This window comes from Cryptomeria japonica, chromosome 4, assembly GCF_030272615.1.
Source record: "Cryptomeria japonica chromosome 4, Sugi_1.0, whole genome shotgun sequence".
Lineage (NCBI taxonomy): Eukaryota > Viridiplantae > Streptophyta > Pinopsida > Cupressales > Cupressaceae > Cryptomeria > Cryptomeria japonica.
This window is the reverse complement of record NC_081408.1, coordinates 391,156,513-391,177,560: the sequence shown is the minus strand read 5'-3', so window position 1 is coordinate 391,177,560 and position 21,048 is coordinate 391,156,513. Positions and strand designations below refer to the sequence as shown.

The window sequence follows — 21,048 nt, the reverse complement described above, 5'->3', positions numbered from 1 at the left end:
AAAGACACGTAAAGTATGCAGTATCCAAACTATTCATGTAAGGCTTGGAGCCTAGACATAATAAGGTGTGAAGTGTTTATACCCATACATGAGCATCTACTTATATATACTTAGGGTATACAAATACAATGAATGAAGTATACACACAAACACTCATAAGTGATTATGACATGAAGCATAAATGCATACACATGTAAGGCATAAAGCATATACTTAAGATATGTAGGCTTGAAACATACATGCATATAAGGCATAATGTATACATATAAGTACACAAGACGTGAATCATACACCAAAATACATGTAACATATAAAACATATACATGAATGCATGTAGCATATACGCATGAATTTACTTATGCAACATACACTTAGCACATAAAGAAGGAAGCATACACCTAAATATACGTAGAACCTGAATTCACTCGAGTCATGAAGCATACATGTGATTATACGCAAGGAAAGAAGCATGAAATATTCATGTAAGACAAATAAATACTCTAGTGCATGTATTAGTAAGGTGCATACCTACCTCGAGTAATTACGCTGGAAAACAGGTCAGACATAAATGCACATAAGACAAAGTATGGATGCATTTCAGGTACTTTATGGAGCACTTTTCACCTTTTTGAGGAATACGAATGTTTTCTCATGAGTAATGTCCCTTCCAAGGTGTCCATTAGAAATAACTTTTCAACACCTTTAAAATGAGCTATTACTTTTAGTTGTCCCTTTTAATATTTCCAAGATTAGACAATTTAAGTGAAATATTAATTAAATAACTCAATAATAAATCCAAGTTGTGGAAAGCATTAAAATATAGTTTCTCAATATTGATGGTACCAAAATGATATTGAAGACTGGGACGATGATCAAAGGCAATTGAGTGACTTTCTAAAAATAGCCTGCTCATCCAAGAAGTTTGGAGAACACCCAAAAGGTTGGAAATTGATTATGAAAGTATCTAAGGGCTCCATCTAACCAACTAAATTTAAACCCAAGAACAATTGCTTTGCAAGACTGATCAAATGCTTCTCCAAGAATGTTAGAGTTCTCCCTAACTAACTAGTTAGCCTTTGGAAGACTCGGAAGTTGGCTAAATGAGCACGAATTGGTTAAGCACCAAATGAGGACATTACATAAAGGAGTGAAAATAATCCAGCAATTGTAAAGCCAACTCATGATAGTGTGTCAATCTAACATCCATAGTTTGATGTGTGCTAGTAATTTATTGAGCTATGGGTCACATGAATATCGATAGACTTCTACTTGTAAATCCAGAATGAATGCCTTGTACTTTGTAATAATATTAGTGCATGGAAAATCTGGGTAGAAAGAGAAATGTATAAGATCCCTCAAGGTGGGATAAGAGTGATCCTTGCTTCAGAAGCAGTCTCATGCATTGAGAGCCATAATAAAACATTGTCCATGGAGAAGAAATATTGGTATGTTTAATGTCCTCATCTGGAAAAGATGTATCTATAGGCACATGAGCATGACAAGGAACCTTTGCTAATTGATCGACCACTATTTGGTCCTTGATAGAGTTTTGAGAGAAACTTTAGATCAAATTCCGTAAATAACGTGATTCATTGTGCCATGTGGACAGAAAGATTGGCTTTAGAAAGTTTATATTTTAAAGGATCAACCTTGATGATAGTATGTGTAGCATATAGTATTGTAGTTCCCAAGAAGAGTAGACTATTGCCAAGCACAATTTTTCGATAGGGTTATATTGAGTCTCACAGTCAAGTAGCGTGTGGCTAATATAACAAATTACATTTACTTTGCGATTCTTGTCATTTGTACTAACAAGACCTCAAGGTTTTGCCTTAGTAGCTGAAGTGTACAATAACAATGGATGATTGTGTATAACTGACATAAGAACAGGACGATTCATCCAGTATTGTTTTATATCATCAGAGACATTTTGACAATCTTTCTTTAGTGTCTTTTTATTCAAATTTAGTACCTTTCTTTAACAATTTAGTAAAAGGCAATGTCTGATCCACTAATTCTGCACTGAAATTCCTAATAGTTTAGGTATTTCCTTTTAAACTATGCAACTGTGTAAGATTCCAAGATTGAGACGTATTAACTTGGCATCAATTTGTTTAACATGTACATCAATACCTTTTGTCGATACAATGCAGCCAATAGTCAACCATTGTCAACACTAAATATACATTTCGTAGGGTTTAGCTGTGTTTGTACCATAGCAGCAAAAATCGTTCAGGGAAAAAATTGGCAAACCCAAAATATAAGTTTTTTTGAAAAAATCTAGAAAAAAACAGCAAAAATCGGAAAAGTTGGATTTAGAAAAAAACCATAAAAAATTGTAGAAAAAGAGACAAAAACTATTTTGTTAAAAAACTTAAGGGCATTTCCATAGAATAGAGATATAGAGAGCAATTAAAATAGAGTTTAAACCATGAATTGTAGAAAATAATTTTTTGTTGTTTATATTCATATTGCTGATTACATAGGCAACTATTCAGTTAACTTTTTAAGAGGGCAGTCACCAAATAGTTGTCAAGTCTGAGATCAAATATAAGCTAAGTCTGTGCAGTAATTGAGATCAAAACTTAACAGACAACAATCCAGCTACTGTTAGGAATCTAGTAAAAGTGGAAGCCATTTTGAAGTGATCCAAGAATTTCATTGTGATTGAGGCAAGGAGTTTTGTAGGGTTAATTCGATATTTTAGAAAGCTTATCAAATCATATTCCACAATTGCAATGCTTTATATCATATAGGAGCAAAGACTGTTTGGGGAAAAAATCGGCAAACCAAAAGTATAAGATTTTTTGAAAAAAAGGGGTAAAAAATTGTAGAAAAATAGACAAAAACTACGTTTTTTTTAAGTTAAGGGCATTTCCACAGCATAGAGATATAGAGTAAATAAAAGAGAGTTTAACCCATGAATTGTAGAAAATAGATTTTTGTTGTTTATATTCATATTGCTGCTTACGTAGGCAAATATTTAGTTAAACTTTTAAAAGGGCAGTCACCAAATACACCAAATAGTTGTCTAAGTCTGAGATCAAAGATTAGCCAAGTCTATGAAGTAGCTGAGATCAAAATTTATTAGACAACGATCCATCTATTGTTAGGAATTTAGTAAAAGTGGAAGCCATTTTGAAATGATCCAAGACTTTCATTGTGATCGAGGCAAGGAGTTTTCTATGGGTAGTTCCATATTTGAGAATGCTTATCAAATCATATTCCACAGTTGCAATGCTTTATATTCCCTGATGGCAATCGGTAAGTCTTTTATATGGGGTAGAATTCAACAAAAGGCATTTGTTTAGTTGAAGGAAAAGATTAGCAAGCCATTGGTTTTGGCAATACTTAGCTTGCAACAACTATTTTAGGTACAGACAAATTTTAATGATTATGTGTTGGAGGCTGTTTTATTACAAGTATGTAAGGCTTAAGCTTGTTTGTTATCGTTCAGATTTATTTCATGGAGCACTTTGGATATATTGCTCACATAATGAATTGTATGTCTTTGTTTAAGCAAACATTAACTATATCAACGATAAATTAAAAATCATATATCTATATCTATATTTGAGCCAAAATTAACTGTATCAATTAAAAATTAAAAATTATATATCTATATCTATATATATTATAGATGTCTTCAGATGTTAAGTGTCATGATAGAAACACTCCGTTGGTGAGGCAGCCACCAAGGTTCAAAACCCTGCTGGGCCACTGAGCTTGTAGGCTTTCTGCCTTCGTTGGGCTGTTGAGCTCATAGGTTTGAACAAGTGCCTAGAAATGGCCTTGTGGTAAGAGATCCTCTGTAAGTGGTCTCTCTGGGATCAGACCAAGCTAAAAACCCAAGTTTCCTGCATAAAAAAAAAAAAATACTATATATTATATTAAAAATTAAATATGTATATTATAAATTTTACATTTTTTTTAATTTATAGTTTATTATATAACTATTGAAAATATATATTCATAGTCTATAATAGTTTAAATTTTAAAACTACTTTTTAGAGGGGTTCACTACTTCCCCGTCAAAGTGCCATCTATAATAGTGCATAATAGTATTAATTTTAAAGCTAGTGTACAATATTAGTTATAAACTTATATACTTGTTCGCATTAGAATCCATGGGGAGGGTGTGCAGAGAGCTTGAGTCATAACAAAGCTGTGATTTAGAGCAGATTTGCCAGCTGCTTTGACACTATCTCATTTGCGTCCCACAATTTAGGATGATTGAGGCCCTTTCAAATTTGGTTGATGACCACCATTGCTTCTTCCACTCCTTTATTTATGGATTTTCAGAGGTTGGAAAGAAAATTAAGAGACAAAATAGCAATTTGTTTCAGCTTTTTAGTATTTAAAAACTTGTTTTCCCTTGCTAGGGAGTGCACCCAAATATGGGAGAACACTTTTTTATGTTTCAAGAAATTTGTGGTCCTATGATGTGGTGTGTGCTTATGAATAAGGATGCATTTGCCTTGAATTTGATTAGCAATTTCTTCTCCTATAATGGTTCTGTGCTCTCCTACAAATTTCTGATTCTGTCTGTTTGTTCCTCTTGACAAATTGAGATCTCTCTCTCATTTTGGTCTTTTCTAAAGTTTTGAGCAGTCACTCACTCTTTGCTTCAGCACTTTCCTAATGCAATATATTCATGCAGAGAAAATATTGTAAAAGTGTTTAGCCTTGCAGAAAATATAAATGCACTAGGTCAATTTCCTATCATTGTTCCTTCTCAAATTACATTTCTTATATGCATTTGATTGATGGACTTCTGACAAAATTTTCAATTGGCTTGTTCACCAAAGGTAAAAGTTCAGACTTGGGTAAATAATGTAAAGGCAGATGAATATGTGGGGGTTAGTGCCAGGTTTGGCACCCCAATGGAATCAAAGGAGAAAGATGCCAATAAATCACGACTTGTTCTTGCTAAACCTTATGATAGCTGCACCAGCCTTTCAGAAAAGGTGCTTACTTTCCAGTATTCTGCTTAAACACTGTTGTCATATGGATTGAGAATTGTTTATTTACTTAACAGGGTTTCTGTCTCTTAATATATCAAATGTGTGATCTTACATATTAGCTCACTGGGGATGCTGCTTTGGTGCATCGAGGCAATTGTACATTCACAACAAAAGCCAAAATTGCACAGGAAGCTGGTGCAGTAGCTGTCCTTGTTGTAAATGATAGGGAAGGTATTAATCAGCTCTTATAAATACATTTCCTTTTAACTCTAATTAATGAAAGGAAAATGAAAAATTGTTTTTCCTTGTATCTACAAAACAATTTAACAGTTCTTACATGAGATTTACTGCAATTAATCTTTATGATCTGAATTGAAGTTTTTGGTGCATCGATTGATATCAGGAAACATGAAAATTCAGGAGTGTTTATACTCTGTAGTCTGTTGCCAAACTCTGTGCCATACCATGAATTCATATTTTGAACCGGGCATAAATTTGATTTGGCTTAGTGGCTGCAATTTAGAAGTATCCAAGCTGTGGTCACTAGTTTCTTTAATTATATGTGATATACCTAACCATCGTGCACTAGTGTAGAGGATAATTCGTGCATATTGATATATATATAGTCGCGTATCATGCATGATATAAATTTTGTGTTCTATATAGTTGTCCTAAGATGCACAGTTTCTCCTAGTATGCCAAAGTGGCAGGAATACCTCTTCAGTGCTTCTTCACTAGTAATCTTGTCCAAACTAACACAAATAAAACTCCTTTACAAGTGGGATTAAGGGAAGCCAACACATTCATATGCACCAATGCGTCAGGTCTAATGTGGACCTGAGACCCCTGTTCATATTGTACAGACTATCAACTGTATATTCTAGATACATTTTTTCTTATGATAAAATTTTAACAGGAATACTTCTTCACTATTAAGGCTTTTCAACTAAATGTAATAAAGTTTAGAACTCCCCAACAATGGGAATCAAGTAAGGTTGTAATATCAAACCATTACTTTTTTCATTGTCAACACAGTAGGTATGGAACCTTGTCACAGTGATCTGTAAAATTGAGGCCATGTTATCATCAAAACTCTTGAATCCTCTTTATTATTTCCCTTGATTGTGTGAGATGATAATTGCAGTTAGTAGAGGCAAAATGTCTGATTCAACAGAGAGAAACTCAAAACAAATTGGAAATTAGCCAGATCTACATAAACCTGCAGCGTCCAGTAGTACTATCATTTAAGATCTCGACAGAGAATCTATATATCAGTTCCACTTATATTAGGAGTTAGCATAAACTTCTAGGAGAATTTGTCTACCTGTGTTTCCACATATCTTATGAGTTAGCACAAAATTCTTTGATAAACAAATCCATCACTCAGAAAAATTTGGATTGGATCACCGACATTTCTTAGAAGCTTCCTTCCATCCTATGCGAGTGACTTTCACATTCACTGCAAGAAACAAGCTGGTGCCTTTCTTTAGCAATTTCACGCCCCAAGAGTAGCCTGAAGATATGTGATTCATGCAAGCACAATGGTACTGGTTTGAAATTCCCATTCCAAGTAATGTCATGCTTCACTTCATGGTGCTCTTGTGTTCTGTCAGATTTTTTTAGTACGTCTTTAGTGACACGATTTCAGATTGACTGTTATTATGATATAACTTAGTTTATTTAGTTGCTTCGAGCTTAGCAATTTCCCATTTTCTTAATTTTGCAGAACTTTATAAGATGGTGTGTGCATCTAATGAAACCACATTGGACATAAGAATTCCTGCTGTTATGCTGCCAAATACTGCCGGTACAACCTTAAAGCAGAATCTAGAGAGAGGTGCAGCAGGTATGTTCTTCAACATTATTTGTAGCAGGAATACTTCAGAAAATTCAGTATCAATATTTTTGCTGCTATTATTTGTTGAAATTGTACATCAGGAGAACTTGTTCTATCTGCCATTGGAAAAGGCACATTAGAGAAAACAGCACTATATTGGAGAAATAGAAGCAGAATGTAGGTTTGTTTCTTGTTTTTGTGCCAAGGGTGGAATATTTTTCAAGTATTTGTGTTGGGCAACAAGACTGTAATAGTTTTTTTGAACAGTAACCGATTCTTCTTTTATTTGAAGTAGAACATATATGATGTTTGCATTTTATTTTATTATTTCTGTGCATAACAGTGGCTACATATTAGTCAAGTTTCATCTTTATTATTTGCAATATGTCATGTTTTCATGTTAGTCAGGTTTGTTTCTTGTTTTTGTGCCAAGGGTGGAATATTTTTCAAGTATTTGTGTTGGGCAACAAGACTGTACTAGTTTTTTTGAACAGTAACCGATTCTTCTTTTATTTGAAGTAGAACATATATGATGTTTGCATTTTATTTTATTATTTCTGTGCATAACAGTGGCTACATATTAGTCAAGTTTCATCTTTATTATTTGCAATATGTCATGTTTTCATGCTAGTCAGGTTTGTTTCTTGTTTTTGTGCCAAGGGTGGAATATTTTTCAAGTATTTGTGTTGGGCAACAAGACTGTACTAGTTTTTTTGAACAGTAACCGATTCTTCTTTTATTTGAAGTAGAACATATATGATGTTTGCATTTTATTTTATTATTTCTGTGCATAACAGTGGCTACATATTAGTCAAGTTTCATCTTTATTATTTGCAATATGTCATGTTTTCATGTTAGTCAGGTTTGTTTCTTGTTTTTGTGCCAAGGGTGGAATATTTTTCAAGTATTTGTGTTGGGCAACAAGACTGTACTAGTTTTTTTGAACAGTAACCGATTCTTCTTTTATTTGAAGTAGAACATATATGATGTTTGCATTTTATTTTATTATTTCTGTGCATAACAGTGGCTACATATTAGTCAAGTTTCATCTTTATTATTTGCAATATGTCATGTTTTCATGCTAGTCAGGTTTGTTTCTTGTTTTTGTGCCAAGGGTGGAATATTTTTCAAGTATTTGTGTTGGGCAACAAGACTGTACTAGTTTTTTTGAACAGTAACCGATTCTTCTTTTATTTGAAGTAGAACATATATGATGTTTGCATTTTATTTTATTATTTCTGTGCATAACAGTGGCTACATATTAGTCAAGTTTCATCTTTATTATTTGCAATATGTTATGTTTTCATGCTAGTCATAAGCATCTTGTGTTTATCATTTGTGCAATACATCTCTTGTAAGATATGATAGTGCTCTAATTGTAGTTATCAAAGTCAGTATGGAAACTTTAACTTCAGTTATGAAGAGTTTTGCTTTATAATAAAACTTTCCCATTCAGATGTTAATATCAGTACAAAGTAGTTCAACACTTTCCCTCACCTGTTTTTTGACTGAAATTATACGCTTATATAAGATAGATATGAATGATGATTACAATAGATGGATCAAGAGAATTCTATTTGTAGCCTTGAGAATTCTTGCTTTCTCTTGCTATTTTGAATGGTTGTACTTTCAAACCTCCTTTATCTAATATAGCCACTTGTAGACACCCATGTGAAAGAGACCAAATACCCATATACTAAAAATACTTTATCACTTTTCAAAGAGCATTCAAAACAGTTCCCAGAACAAGTCTGTGAATTAAACCAGAATATATATTGACAATAAAATGACAACTGAAATCTCCATCACATACAGAAAACCACATTCATATTGCTGGGTATTGCAGACAGAATAATGTCATCTGATTATATTGACGGGAAGAATAGGAGATTTCGAATTACAAAACAAATTGAATGAGGTACCCGTTAGTTTTTGCACTCTGGAGGCAGCGTTCCTTATTTGGTTCCTTATTGGCAGGTGTCAATAGACACACTGTCAATAAGAGTGATTGTTATAATGCCCTTCTGAATGCAGTAAGCCACCTGCTGGGTAGTCCAAGTCACGGAAAAGGGGTTCCTTTGGTAATTGCGTCTGGAACAATTGCCTCAGCTGCACCCAGACCTTCATGAATCTGCACCAGACTGCTGGAAAGTCACAGATTTGTGATAATGGGTGCCCCTGCAGTGGCGCTGTTGGCAGGCCTTCCCTTTCCCAAGCTCTTCACAGTCACCATGAACCTCTTCAATTCTCCGGCTCATGGATTTGTTATGCCACCGAGTTACTCCTCACACTGATGATACCTTCGCTTCAAGGTCAATATGTATTATGAAATATTCATCAACAGTCGGCACTTAGGAATCTCAATAATATAATACTTTCTCTTATTCGCTTTGCGGACTCTCAGCGGAAACAAATGACATATCATGTCCCACAAACAAAATATTAATGGGCAGCCTTAATGTTCATCTGGCAAACTTCATCAATCCACGATTTTAGGTAATAATATTCAAACATTAATCAGCCAAGCCTTTATGAATTCGATTTGCCTATTTGACTTAATATAGCTCCTCTCCAATATTGAACTTCTTACTTATGCCGCCGATAATATCAAAAGCAGATGCCCAACGGCAACAGTTAATCAAACTCACAAGAAACAACAATATAGAATACGGAAGATAATATTAATGAAATGGTAGATCAATAATGAATTTGTAATTCAATCAAGCACACAAGCAACCAGCTCTCAATCATATAAAATGTCTCCTTATTTAAGATGGAAGAAATACATCATCAGACAATACTGATCATTAATATCTGCAAATATCTCTGTTTCTGAATAAACCCTAAACCTATGAAGTTTGTTTCCAATGGAGACTTCACTAATTTGGCCCAGCTGTGAACTCCGTCGCGAATCCACCCCTTCGAAGAACCAGGTTTTCGTCCAGCTCTCCTATCAACTCCTGAAGGTTTTCGTCTCCAGAAATCATAAACAATTTATGAAATTCAAGCATGCTTTACTTCTCCCAGCCAGCCTCCTTATAAAGAGCCCCAAGAAAAATCTAGAAGATTAGGTCGACTAGAATATTGGAAAACCTTATTTAATAACGTGACAAATAATAATATTTTTATTATTTTTTTATTAATATTAAGTTATCTATTGAATATTTCTTTTATTTTTTTAACAACTTAATAATCAATTTAATTAAATGTCACTAAAAATCAATTTAACTCACTTTCTCTTGCTATTTTAACTGGCTGTACTTTTGAATTCCATTTACCTGCTTTAGTCATTTGCTGACATTAGAATAAATTTCTTCTTTCTTTCTTTGATTGCTTTAAGCTATTTTTATAGTATCCTTTTAAATATTTCAGATGAGGGAGATCAGTTTCTGACTTTCTCTTGACACTCTGAATGGATGTACTTTCTCAAGCCCTATTTACCTACTTTGGTCATTTGTGGACGCTCATATTACTCAGCGGCCATCCTTCAAGAGTATTAAGTTTGTATGCTCTATTTCTTGTTAGGGTTAGAGTTATTTTTGACCCACTTCTTATTGCTATTGTACCTGGCTGTACTTCTGAGCTCCATCGACTTATTCACCAACTTATACTTCTGAGTTCCATTGACTCATTCACCAACATTAGAAGATGTTCTTTATTTCTTTTATTGTCTCCCTGTAGATGTTGTCTTCGATAACTTTTAGAGAGCCCAACACAAGAAAGGGGACATGCTTAAGTGGAACTGAAAATCCCCTCTACAAGCCTAGGCATTTCAGCTTTTCATTTTTACAGGAATGATTTCTTTAGGAGTAATTTTTTTCTTCAAATTTAAAGATTATGCATTTTAGGTGAAAGAATGTACAGGGATTTTTGGGACAAACAGGCATTATCTAGATTCTACAGGATGGCCATATATATGTAGAGTAGTAGGAATATTAGGTGCAACTGTCATACTTATGCAGGAGAGAATGTATTAAGTGTCATATATATACAGAAGACAGACAATTAAATGTCATATATAAGCATAAAAGAAAAAATGTAAGGCTTAACTAACATTACATCCAATATAAATAGCACTCGAGAATTCGACAGGAAGATCCTTTAATATAGTAGTTTGTTAGAAATATTTTCTCATTTGAGATTAGTTTTTACTTTTGTTTATTATTTCTAAATTCTCAAGATATTGTTCTTAATCTGTTTCTTTTCCTCCCTGAAATTGTTTCACTAATGTTTAAATCTTTGATTTACAGTTGGAGTAGTGATCTATTCACCTGATCGCCCCTTGGTAGATATAGCAGAAGTTTTCCTGTGGCTTATGGCTGTAAGTACTATTTTGTGTGCATCCTTCTGGTCAGCATGGAGTGCTCGAGAGGTGGCTAATGAACACTACAAGTCATTGAAGGTAAATGCACATTATGAAGTACATTAATAATGTTATTAACAAGGTATATGTATAGAAATATGAAAATCTATTATATGTTTGTTAATCTTTAATTCATTATTACCAAGTCATTTTGGAATGCTTTCTTTCCTGGACAAAGAAAAAGTCTTTGTTCTGAATACTATATATTGTATAATAAAGTATTTTTTCCTCTGTATAGGATGATCTGGATTCTTTTGTTGTGGAGGAAAGTAGTGGGGATAAGGGCGTGGTTGATATCAACACAACCTCTGCAATTCTTTTTGTTGTGATTGCATCATGCTTTCTAGTTCTCATTTACAAATGCATGTCAGAGTGGTTTCTGGAACTTTTGGTGGTTATCTTCTGCATCGGGGGTGTTGAGGTAGGTTTATCCGAATATCTTAGATCCGTGGTGTGTATATTGGTTTTTTAAATAGAACAGTATATTCTTTGAAGAAAATGATTAAAATGCTCTGTGTGTTTATGACATCAAATTTGTTGTCATTGGTGGATTTTGGTTTAGTTAATTAAATGTACTAATGTTTCTTTTTTTAACATTTACAAAAATTATAGTAGGTATTTTTTGGTACTGGACTTCTATTGGGTATTTTGCGTATTGTGTGGTGGAAGGTTTATGTTAAATCATAGCATCCACATTGGCCATCCTCCTTGCAAACTTTGCATGGAAAATTCACACTTATCTTTCAGGCTGAAAGCAATTTCATAGATTCCAATTTGCCAAGAATACTGAAACTGAATCTAATCCAATTATCACAATCAAAGTTTGAGATCTTGGACTCAGCAGCCCAAAATAGGACTCGGACTTGGGACTCGGCACAAACTCAGCAAAAAACTCGGCTAGGACTCGACAAAAAAGAAAACAATAGTTTTACCATAAAAAAAAGAAATCAATTCATTTAGAGAACATGAAAGCCTAACTTGACGATCAATTTGTCATAATTCAAACATTACACATGTCATATGATCTTTAAACACTCAATATTTGAAATTTCATAATTCATATTCATAGTTTCAAACTTTTAAATGTATAACAGCATCATAAATTTATAAATGTTTGCATATAATGATACATCAAAATGAGAAAAACAACCAAATACAATCTACATCTTCCTCTTTCCCCTTTTAACGTCACTCAATTAGTTAGGTGTCAAACTAAAAGGTGCTACAGTATAAAAATGATGATGAATTGTTTCTTCAACATTGTCTTTTGGATCTCAAATGCTCCTCTTCTCCTCTCCTTTCCTATTTTGGTGTTCAGTCCTGTTTTGGTCAAGATTGGACCAAAAAAAAGTGAGGGAAAAGTCATTTAATGTTATTTTTATCTCCCTAGTGGCACCCAAGTGGACCGGTTAGTCCATGCCCAAAACTTGGGAGTCCGAGTCTAGGAATTGGAGTCTCTTGGGGGGAGACTTGGATGAGTATTCCCTAGAACTCTTCCGGACTCGACTTGGGAGTCAATGGCAAGTGGACTTGGCTAGAGATAGGACTCGGGAGTCTAGAGAGTTCTGGAGAGTCCTCAAACTATTTGTATGCCAATACTTAAATCCTGTTTGATTTAGTGCAATCTTGTTTTGAAATTCTAACTAAGGTTCCACTTAAGTTCAATGCTCTTATCTGTAGTATTAGAGGAGTGTTTTGATAGGGATTCTTACTGCCAAAGTAGCTAAAAATGCTATACAATGATTATTTTACAAGTACTGGATGAGTTCATGAGATATTTTGACAGGATTCTCGTGAATTGTCGAATAACCCAAAAATCTGGATATACTCCTTGAATCAACTACTGGTGCATTTTTCCTATTATGCCTCCTAACCACTGCTAATGATCTAATGATTACATGCCTGCTGAAATTTGTTTTATAGTGATTATTTATTCAGTGGAGCCTGAGGCAAATATTATGATGGCAAAATTGATAATTTTGATACTTCTTTGATTCCTCTTCAAGTAATTGAGAGACTGATAGGATTTATTATTATTTCAGTTTGAAGGAAATGATGGCCACATGTGACTAATTATTCTTGTAAGTCCTAACTGTGATTGACAGACTAAGCAATATGAAGAATAGAGTATATGATCTCAAGACCTTTATGGTTTTGAAAAAGCTGTCACATTATCAATTATTAAAAAGTACAAACTGATAAATTTTTTATATTATCTCAAAAACAAGGAAGTTAGGAGCACATTCTGGAATTCAGTCTAAGTTTTGTATCTTGGATAAAGAAGAGGAGACCTTTTTGAAACCTGATGTCTTTCAAAAACACAAGCCAGATGTTTACACTCCAATTTAATTAAGAAACACCTAATAAATGGAAAAATTCACTGAAGGGAGAAGCTTTGTGAGGGATTCATTTCTTTGTGGGGGTTCATCCTTTCTTACAGTGCTTTTAGTAGAAAAATTTTATTGAAAGGGAGGAATCGTTATAACCTTTATTCTCTAGTAGAAGGTATATTTGAGGAGATGTATTCCTATACATGCATCCCTTGCTCTTATATATGCAAGTCATTTCTCGGACATATGAACTTCACTTTTCTGATGGAAGTTAGGATTGATTTTTGGGAAAGCACAGTATTTCATCTTTTTGACTGCATTATGAACATGGCAAAGAGATGCTTAGATCCACTCTTATGATAAAAGTTATGGCTTAGGAAAAGCTCAGGTGTTTTGTGACTTAAATATTCCCGATTTAGATTGTTTTTTGGAAGAAGTTTTAAGAAAGATGGTGAAAATTCAGGATAGCAAAAGGATTTCAGTGCATGAGAATCTTCCTAAACACAAGGAACATATCAAATGTTATTTTACCATTCTCAAGTTACATTACGTTGACACAAATCCTGTGCGTGTTAATGTTTTGAAATACATGCTTATCACAATTTGATAAGTTGAAGAGTGTGAAAGCATATACTGAATCCTAGTGACTGAGAATGTTGAACAAGAACACACAAGGCAAAAGGTTAAATTTAATAATAAGTAAGATTCAATTAAGCAATTATCCGAATCCTCTTTGTCAATTACACCAATCATGTAGGAAAATAATACAACCTAAAAATTGTTGAAAGTAAAATATATTCATTTGTTTCTTAGGAAATAGACAACACATGTCAAAGTCATTGAAGTCAAAGAATTTAGCTTGCCATCTTTCATTAAAATAGATTTCTTGCCTTAGTGGCTTTTTTTGGGGAGTCGGGTGTAATAATCATGAATACTCACATTGCTTTTGGTTTGTTTAATTCGATGGGTTTACTGTATGATGAGATGTTGGTGGCCATATTTCTATGGTATCTTTGAATTTGCAGCGTGCATCAAAGTTTTCTTTCATCATTGACAACATAAATAAGGATTTATTGATGTTAATCCATCATTTTAAAGAAATAAATCTTCTTTTAGCTTATTGTATAAGCAATGTTTTGTGCCATCCATATTGTAATGATGTTGATTTATTCTGTTTGCAGGGCCTACAAACTTGTTTGGTTGCTTTACTTTCGAGGTAAGCTTTTTTGTCATTTATCTGTCACTGATGGATCTACCATTTTAATGTGCTAACTTAAAGAGTTGGCTAAGAAAGATTAGATTCAGAAGGCAACTATGCTGTTCTTAAGTCACAGAGGATTGTTCATTGTAAAAAGATGACATCCATTTATTATTTTATGGCAATGTGCCAGTAAGTAAGGTATAAGATTAGTTTGCCATTCAAGCCATCATAGGCTTTAAGTGAGGTTTTTGAGTACTTAGGAATGTATTATTGATGGGAACCCTGGCATTGAATATTTCCATCCTTTCATTGTTGGGTATAGTTACATAATAGGAACTTGAATATCTGTAGGGTAGAATAAGTTGCCAGAGAGATGAGAAGAACAGATAGATAGACAAATAGACAAACATGCTCTATAGATAAATTGGCAGATAGGCTGAGTTATCTTTGTAATGCTTATTGGAAATTGTGGAAAGAGACAGAATTGTAGGGGGTTTTCCCTCAATTTTCTTGGTGCAGAAGTGGTTCTTGTCCATCGCACTCCATACATGATTCATATGCTTGGAACTGTAGCTTTTTCAAAGCTTAAGGATTCTCTTCTTTAACAGTAAAGCTGTTCGGTTGGTTTTAAGCTACCGGCCAGCACACAATTAAGGCTGCTTGCTTGAGTTTTTGCAATTTAATAACCTTTTGACACCAGTTGGCCTAAGATTTGGTGTCTCAAAGGTTGGCCTAAAATCAAAGTATTTTGACAACAAATGTTCTCAGAAAAGAGGCTGGGTGGGTCCAACCAGATGCCCTTAAGTTGACAAAAAAAACAAAAACTGAGCACCTCTTTTCATTCATTGTCTTTTTGCATGGACAATACAGCCTGGGCTAACCAACAATTTTTTTGCATTAATTCTGATTCTAAAGTATACTTTGGATGCATCAAGAAAATTAATCAACCATTGATAAGAAACCATGAGATTTACCTACCAAAATCATATGCTGGGAAAGCTGGTTTGAAAGGAGTAGAAGCAACTTAAAAGTTCTTCACAAGAAAAGCACAAAACCACATGGGGTATTTGTAGAAAGAAGAAAGAAATAAATTATATAAGTGTCTATAAATGGCCAAAAATAGATAAAGGAACTGAAACGTACAATAAAGGACTAGGACAAAAGGGACTCTAGACATAAGCAAAAAATGAAAAAGTGAAAGAAGCTGGAAAAAAATATACAGATGTGGTTAACATAAGAAGTAACCAACAAATTAGTATTCATATTAGAAATATGGCTTAGCAAGTATCATATGATAACGTTGATAGAAACCTGTACAATATTTCACACACTTCAGTAATTTCATCCACATATTCATAGGCATAGTCAAGTTCTCGTTAAGAAACAGCTCAAAACTAGTCGCTTAAGTCCATAGGATTAACAGCAATTAGTCATACACATCACCAGTATCAAGAATCAATACTTCCAATACACACACACAAGTATATATGTCACAAATTTCAAACTCAAATATCGATATTCACCTTGATATATCCCTAGGATTTAATAGTTTATTTTATTAATTAATTAATTACTGATCTTCCTCCAAACAATGATTAATTCATGACATTCACCCTTCAACAGCGTTTCAGCACTTGTAAACAGCTTTACAGAGAATACAGACATAGAAAACAGCAGTAAAATAGGTACTGATTTTAATATTCAGAAATCTGGAACAGTTACAAGTCTTACAAAATCTGCTGATAATACTTCTCAGTTAGGTATCCACCTGGGGAGCTCTTGTAAGGCGTTAGTGCTGATTTAGTTTGATGCCCTGTACTCATTGGCTTTATGTTGTGTCCACTCAGATCTAGGATTCTGCCATGCTACAGGTCCGTGGCTGCATTCACAAAATGAGGTCTAGGGTTTGAGTCTTTCTTCCTTGGTGCCAAACTATTGATTGGAAATGGAGCTTTAGTGAATGTCACCCCCTTTGACAGATACTTGGCCAGCTGCTGCCCCTTATACACTTAAGATTTCTGTGGGCAAGGTCTGTTGCAGATCTACTATAGAGTTCGAATTTGTCTTTGAACGGAAATTCTCAGTTCTGATGTATCAGCTACAGCTGGTTCCTTAATTTGTGATTGAGTCTTGTTTTCCCCATTGTTCACTTCTTTTCTTGACTTTCGCAAACTTATGAAATTGATCTGCATTCCTATCGTAGTCTGGAAGCACCACTCTATGTGGTAAAGCTTCTGGATGTGCCCTCAATTTGGTGCTGAGTGGCCTGTGGCCTGGAGGATTTGCCCACTCCCTGCAACCACTCAACAATGGCAAGTTACATACTGCAAGCACATTGCTTGCCTATCACTTGGTTGCTTCATTTCATAACCTAAGCTTATTATATAGAAAATTACATTATCATAGACATTAATATTTGTCTTTGTTAATTCTGTGCGCATAATGTGTGGAATTGCAAATCTCACACTAAGACATCATTCTATAATTTTCCATTCTTCCTACAAATCTTGCAATATGTATAAAGTGTCATAATAGTAAATATATACATTATAGAATGACATTTTCTACATAGTGCAAGATTTGTAGTAATAGTAAATTATAGAATGATGTCTCAGTGTGAGATTTCTAACTGCAAAATTATGTGCACGGAATTATTAAAGAGAAATCTAAATGTCTATGCATTGCTGATGTAACTTGCTGTATAATGAGCTAAGGTTATGAAATGGAAAGAGCAAGTGGTAGGCAAGCAATGTGCTTGCAGTATGTAACTTGCTATTGTATGTTGTCTCCAAGACCTTAACAAAGCTGCAATCAAAATTGAATTCATATTGCATCATATTTATTACAGTGGACTTATAATAGTGCATGTGCTGTACGTCATTTCAATTGTGATACATTTAATATTGGAAATAGTTTAGAAATATAGCTCACATGAGCAGATGATTGCAAAGATGTACAAAGACTGATTAACAGTTATAACGAAAATTTAAATTCACTGTTACTAATAGTAGTGAACCACACTAACCGACCATTAACCTAATTGTCAAGATACATCATCATATAGACCACTTACAATTCCATTAAAAAAAGGGGTCAGTCTGAACCCGAGGCATCAGGCATACACATTTATCACCATACCAACAACAAATACCAGAAATAAAGCACCGTTAACAAGAACAATTCCCACCACTCTTCTTATCCAACTTGTCAAGGAAAGGCTCAAGACCTTTTTCCAAAGACTTAAACTTTATAATCAACACATTTGTTAAGCTAAGACTCCAGGTACACAATAGGAACAGCCAGCAGAGGGGGGACATCCATATCAGAATCACTGTCAGGAAAAGGGCCAATAGAATTCAACACATTTGACAGCCCAACAACATCTGAAATATCATTGTTTCCTCTATTACAAATAATAGAAGCATCTGGACCAAGAGGCTTGGCAGAAGAACCACCTCGATCAGGATCAAAACCAAGAGGAATAACATCTTATGAGAACATACACAAACACTTGCATCGGCAACAGGATAGCTCAAACTACCTGAAGGAACAGGAGCAGAAGAAGCCACATGTACTGGGATCAAAAGACTGCCGCGAAGAGGCAGCAATCACAACAATGTCATCTTGTACTGACCAACCATCATGATTGTAAACCAAATCATCAGGCAGCCTACTCTACTGGACAGTATGAGGATCAGAGAATGGTTTATCTTCAACATTTACTATCATCACTCTTTTTGTTCGTCTGCATTGTAACAATATTGGCAACCAAAGAAAAAGTGGCTTTTTGAGAAAAGCTAGTAAGCACGTGTTTAATTCCTTGAAAGGAATTTTCTCATCTACTGGGCCAAATATACCAAGGAATGGTAAATAATTTTATAAACCACGCCCCAGTATTATACACACCCACAAGGTTAAAAAACTTAGGACTTGCGTTTGGCAGATCACAATTTATGCACTGAAGAAAGAAAAGGCATGGCAGATAGTTGGATAGATTCTGGTGTCCCCATCATTTTAGATGGTTGGACATATTAATTACTGATCCCCTATTATTATGTTGGATTCCGTCTCAGAGTGGATGGCATATTTAAATGCCATGAAACTAATTAGAAAGCGAATAATGGTATATAATTGATGCGCAACTTCAACGGGGAATTGAAGTGTTAGGAAGTGAAAATTGCATATAGCATAACAATTTTTCTCAGCACTTACAAAAGAGCACAGATGACAATGAAAGATTTGCAGAAATCATATCAAATTACACCATTAGCATTTTAGTATCAATGCACTTATTTATAAAGTTTATACAAGAATTGAACACTCATCTTGTTTTAAATGCAATTAATTTGAAAATAAAATAAATCGAGTTAACTGAAAAATGACTTGAACTCAATTTCAAAATTATCTCTGCTTTAAAATTACACGTTCAAATAATAGACATGGCCAAAAATACCTAATTCTGAAGATTGATCAGCATGTCCGCTGGCACAAAGTATGTATGACTTTCTTTATCTTTGCATCCTTTGGCAGTATCATCGGAACGTTCAAAATATCATTGCTTTCAACAGTTAGTTTTCTGAGTATGAATTGTTCTTCTTCTCCCATGTTGATATGACGAGTGATGCAGACAAGGTTTTCTGTTTCTCCTTTAAAGAAACTTTCTGCTGCACTCAGATCTTTCTTGATCAAATAGTGAAATTCTTTCCTGATCTCTGATATGTCATTTTCGTTTTATGTCATCATCATAATATGAACATGGAGTTGATATGATGAACATTCTAATATTGCGTTCGATGTAAAAAATTGGCTTTTCTGTCGCCTGAGAATTTTCACTAACCTCCATGAGTTTGATAATGAACTTGAACATTTGCAACCATTCTGATCTTTGAAAGTACCTGATTTCAGTAATCTCATGGTTCTCATAGCTTTTGTTTTGTTTAGATTAGATAGGAGTTCATTATCAACAGTGATATCATCTAGGATATGATGTTCCATTTTGCCAATTGAGTCTTTGTAACTTACACAAAATTATGTGTGCTTCATCAGTCATATGCAACCCTTCAGTCCACGCTTGTGTCAGTTCACAATACATGATGATTTGATCTAACTGTTCTCTTTGTACACCAATTTCAGTTAGGTTGCTTGATGGTGCTGTCAGTGGACGAGTTGTCTCTAATAATTGCTTAATCAGTTGTTCAATATATCTCTACAATTTCCATATCTGATCCTTCAATATTGCTTTGTCCTTTACATCCCTTTTGACCCTTTCTTTAATTGCATCACAAGCAAACTGCAATGTTGCAAGTCTCCCTATCTACTATTGGCTCCAAGGTTTGCCTCAGAGATGTGAAAGTCTGCTTCTTCTATACTCTGATCATGCTTTCCATTGGGAGCAACATACGCCTCTGCAAAGATGTGGCTGTGTGCATTCTTTTTAATTCTACTTTGCTTCTTAGGCCTTTTAAAAGCAGGTTCTTGTAGAAGTGAAGAAATTTCACTCACAGCAATAAAAATTGTTTGGGGAAAAACTGGCAAACCAAAAGTACAAGATTTTTTGAAAAAATCAGCAAAAAATTGGATTTAAAAAACAAAACAAAAAAACATAAAAAATTGTAGAAAGAGATACGAAAACTACTTTTAAAAATTAATAAATTAAGGGGCATTTCTGTAGCATATAGATATAGAGAGAAAATAAAATAGAGAGTTTAACCCATGAATTGTGAAAAATAGATTCTTGTTGTTCATATTCATATTATTGATTACATATCTAGTAGTGAGACAACCTATGTAGTTCAACTGTAACTAAACGAAAGCATATGGAGATCATATTGGACACACATTAACGTACATATAGTTTCTTTTCAAAGTATTAGAGTATTTAAAAGTGTTAAACCTGAAAATTTGGTCTCATATGAAGTTGGAGGATGGTGGAAGGCCTTAAAAGGAATGACAAAGTTCAATTGTGAAGTACAAACGCATGAGCGCATGATTGGTCACTAAGGATGAATGTAAAATTTTTGGAAAAAATAGCATCCTCTTTGACAGATGTATGCCTTTTTATTGTTGTCTTCGCCATCCTCAGCTTAGGTAATTGTAAGAGTCAAAGCAATATGCCTGCCATAGCTAGTTCTATAGCTATATGCCCTTCAAGATAGTCCAAGGATACAAAATTTTCTAATGCCACAATAGGAAATGCATAAATAGAAACTTAAGAGTGATGAGATATATATGGAAATTGATGTGAAAATAAACTCTAAGAAGACCTTTGTTTATGCTTTGATAACTAAGAAATGACTTTTGATATTGTAGACACCTAAAAATTGTCAAAGCTTGCGTCTCCCCTTTTTAACACG

The 21,048-nt window shown here is 34.1% G+C and overlaps 1 protein-coding gene across 1 annotated transcript in view; it reads left to right on the top strand.

The window, feature by feature from the left end:
- LOC131074659 (signal peptide peptidase-like 2) overlaps positions 1-21,048 on the top strand; it is a 148,453-nt gene that overhangs the window by 21,863 nt on the left and 105,542 nt on the right. The window contains exons 2-7 of the mRNA XM_058011323.2: positions 4,809-4,967; positions 5,084-5,195; positions 6,691-6,810; positions 11,052-11,203; positions 11,403-11,585; positions 14,676-14,710. Coding sequence (XP_057867306.2) covers positions 4,809-4,967; positions 5,084-5,195; positions 6,691-6,810; positions 11,052-11,203; positions 11,403-11,585; positions 14,676-14,710 — 761 coding nt within the window. The remainder of the gene's footprint in view (positions 1-4,808; positions 4,968-5,083; positions 5,196-6,690; positions 6,811-11,051; positions 11,204-11,402; positions 11,586-14,675; positions 14,711-21,048) is intronic.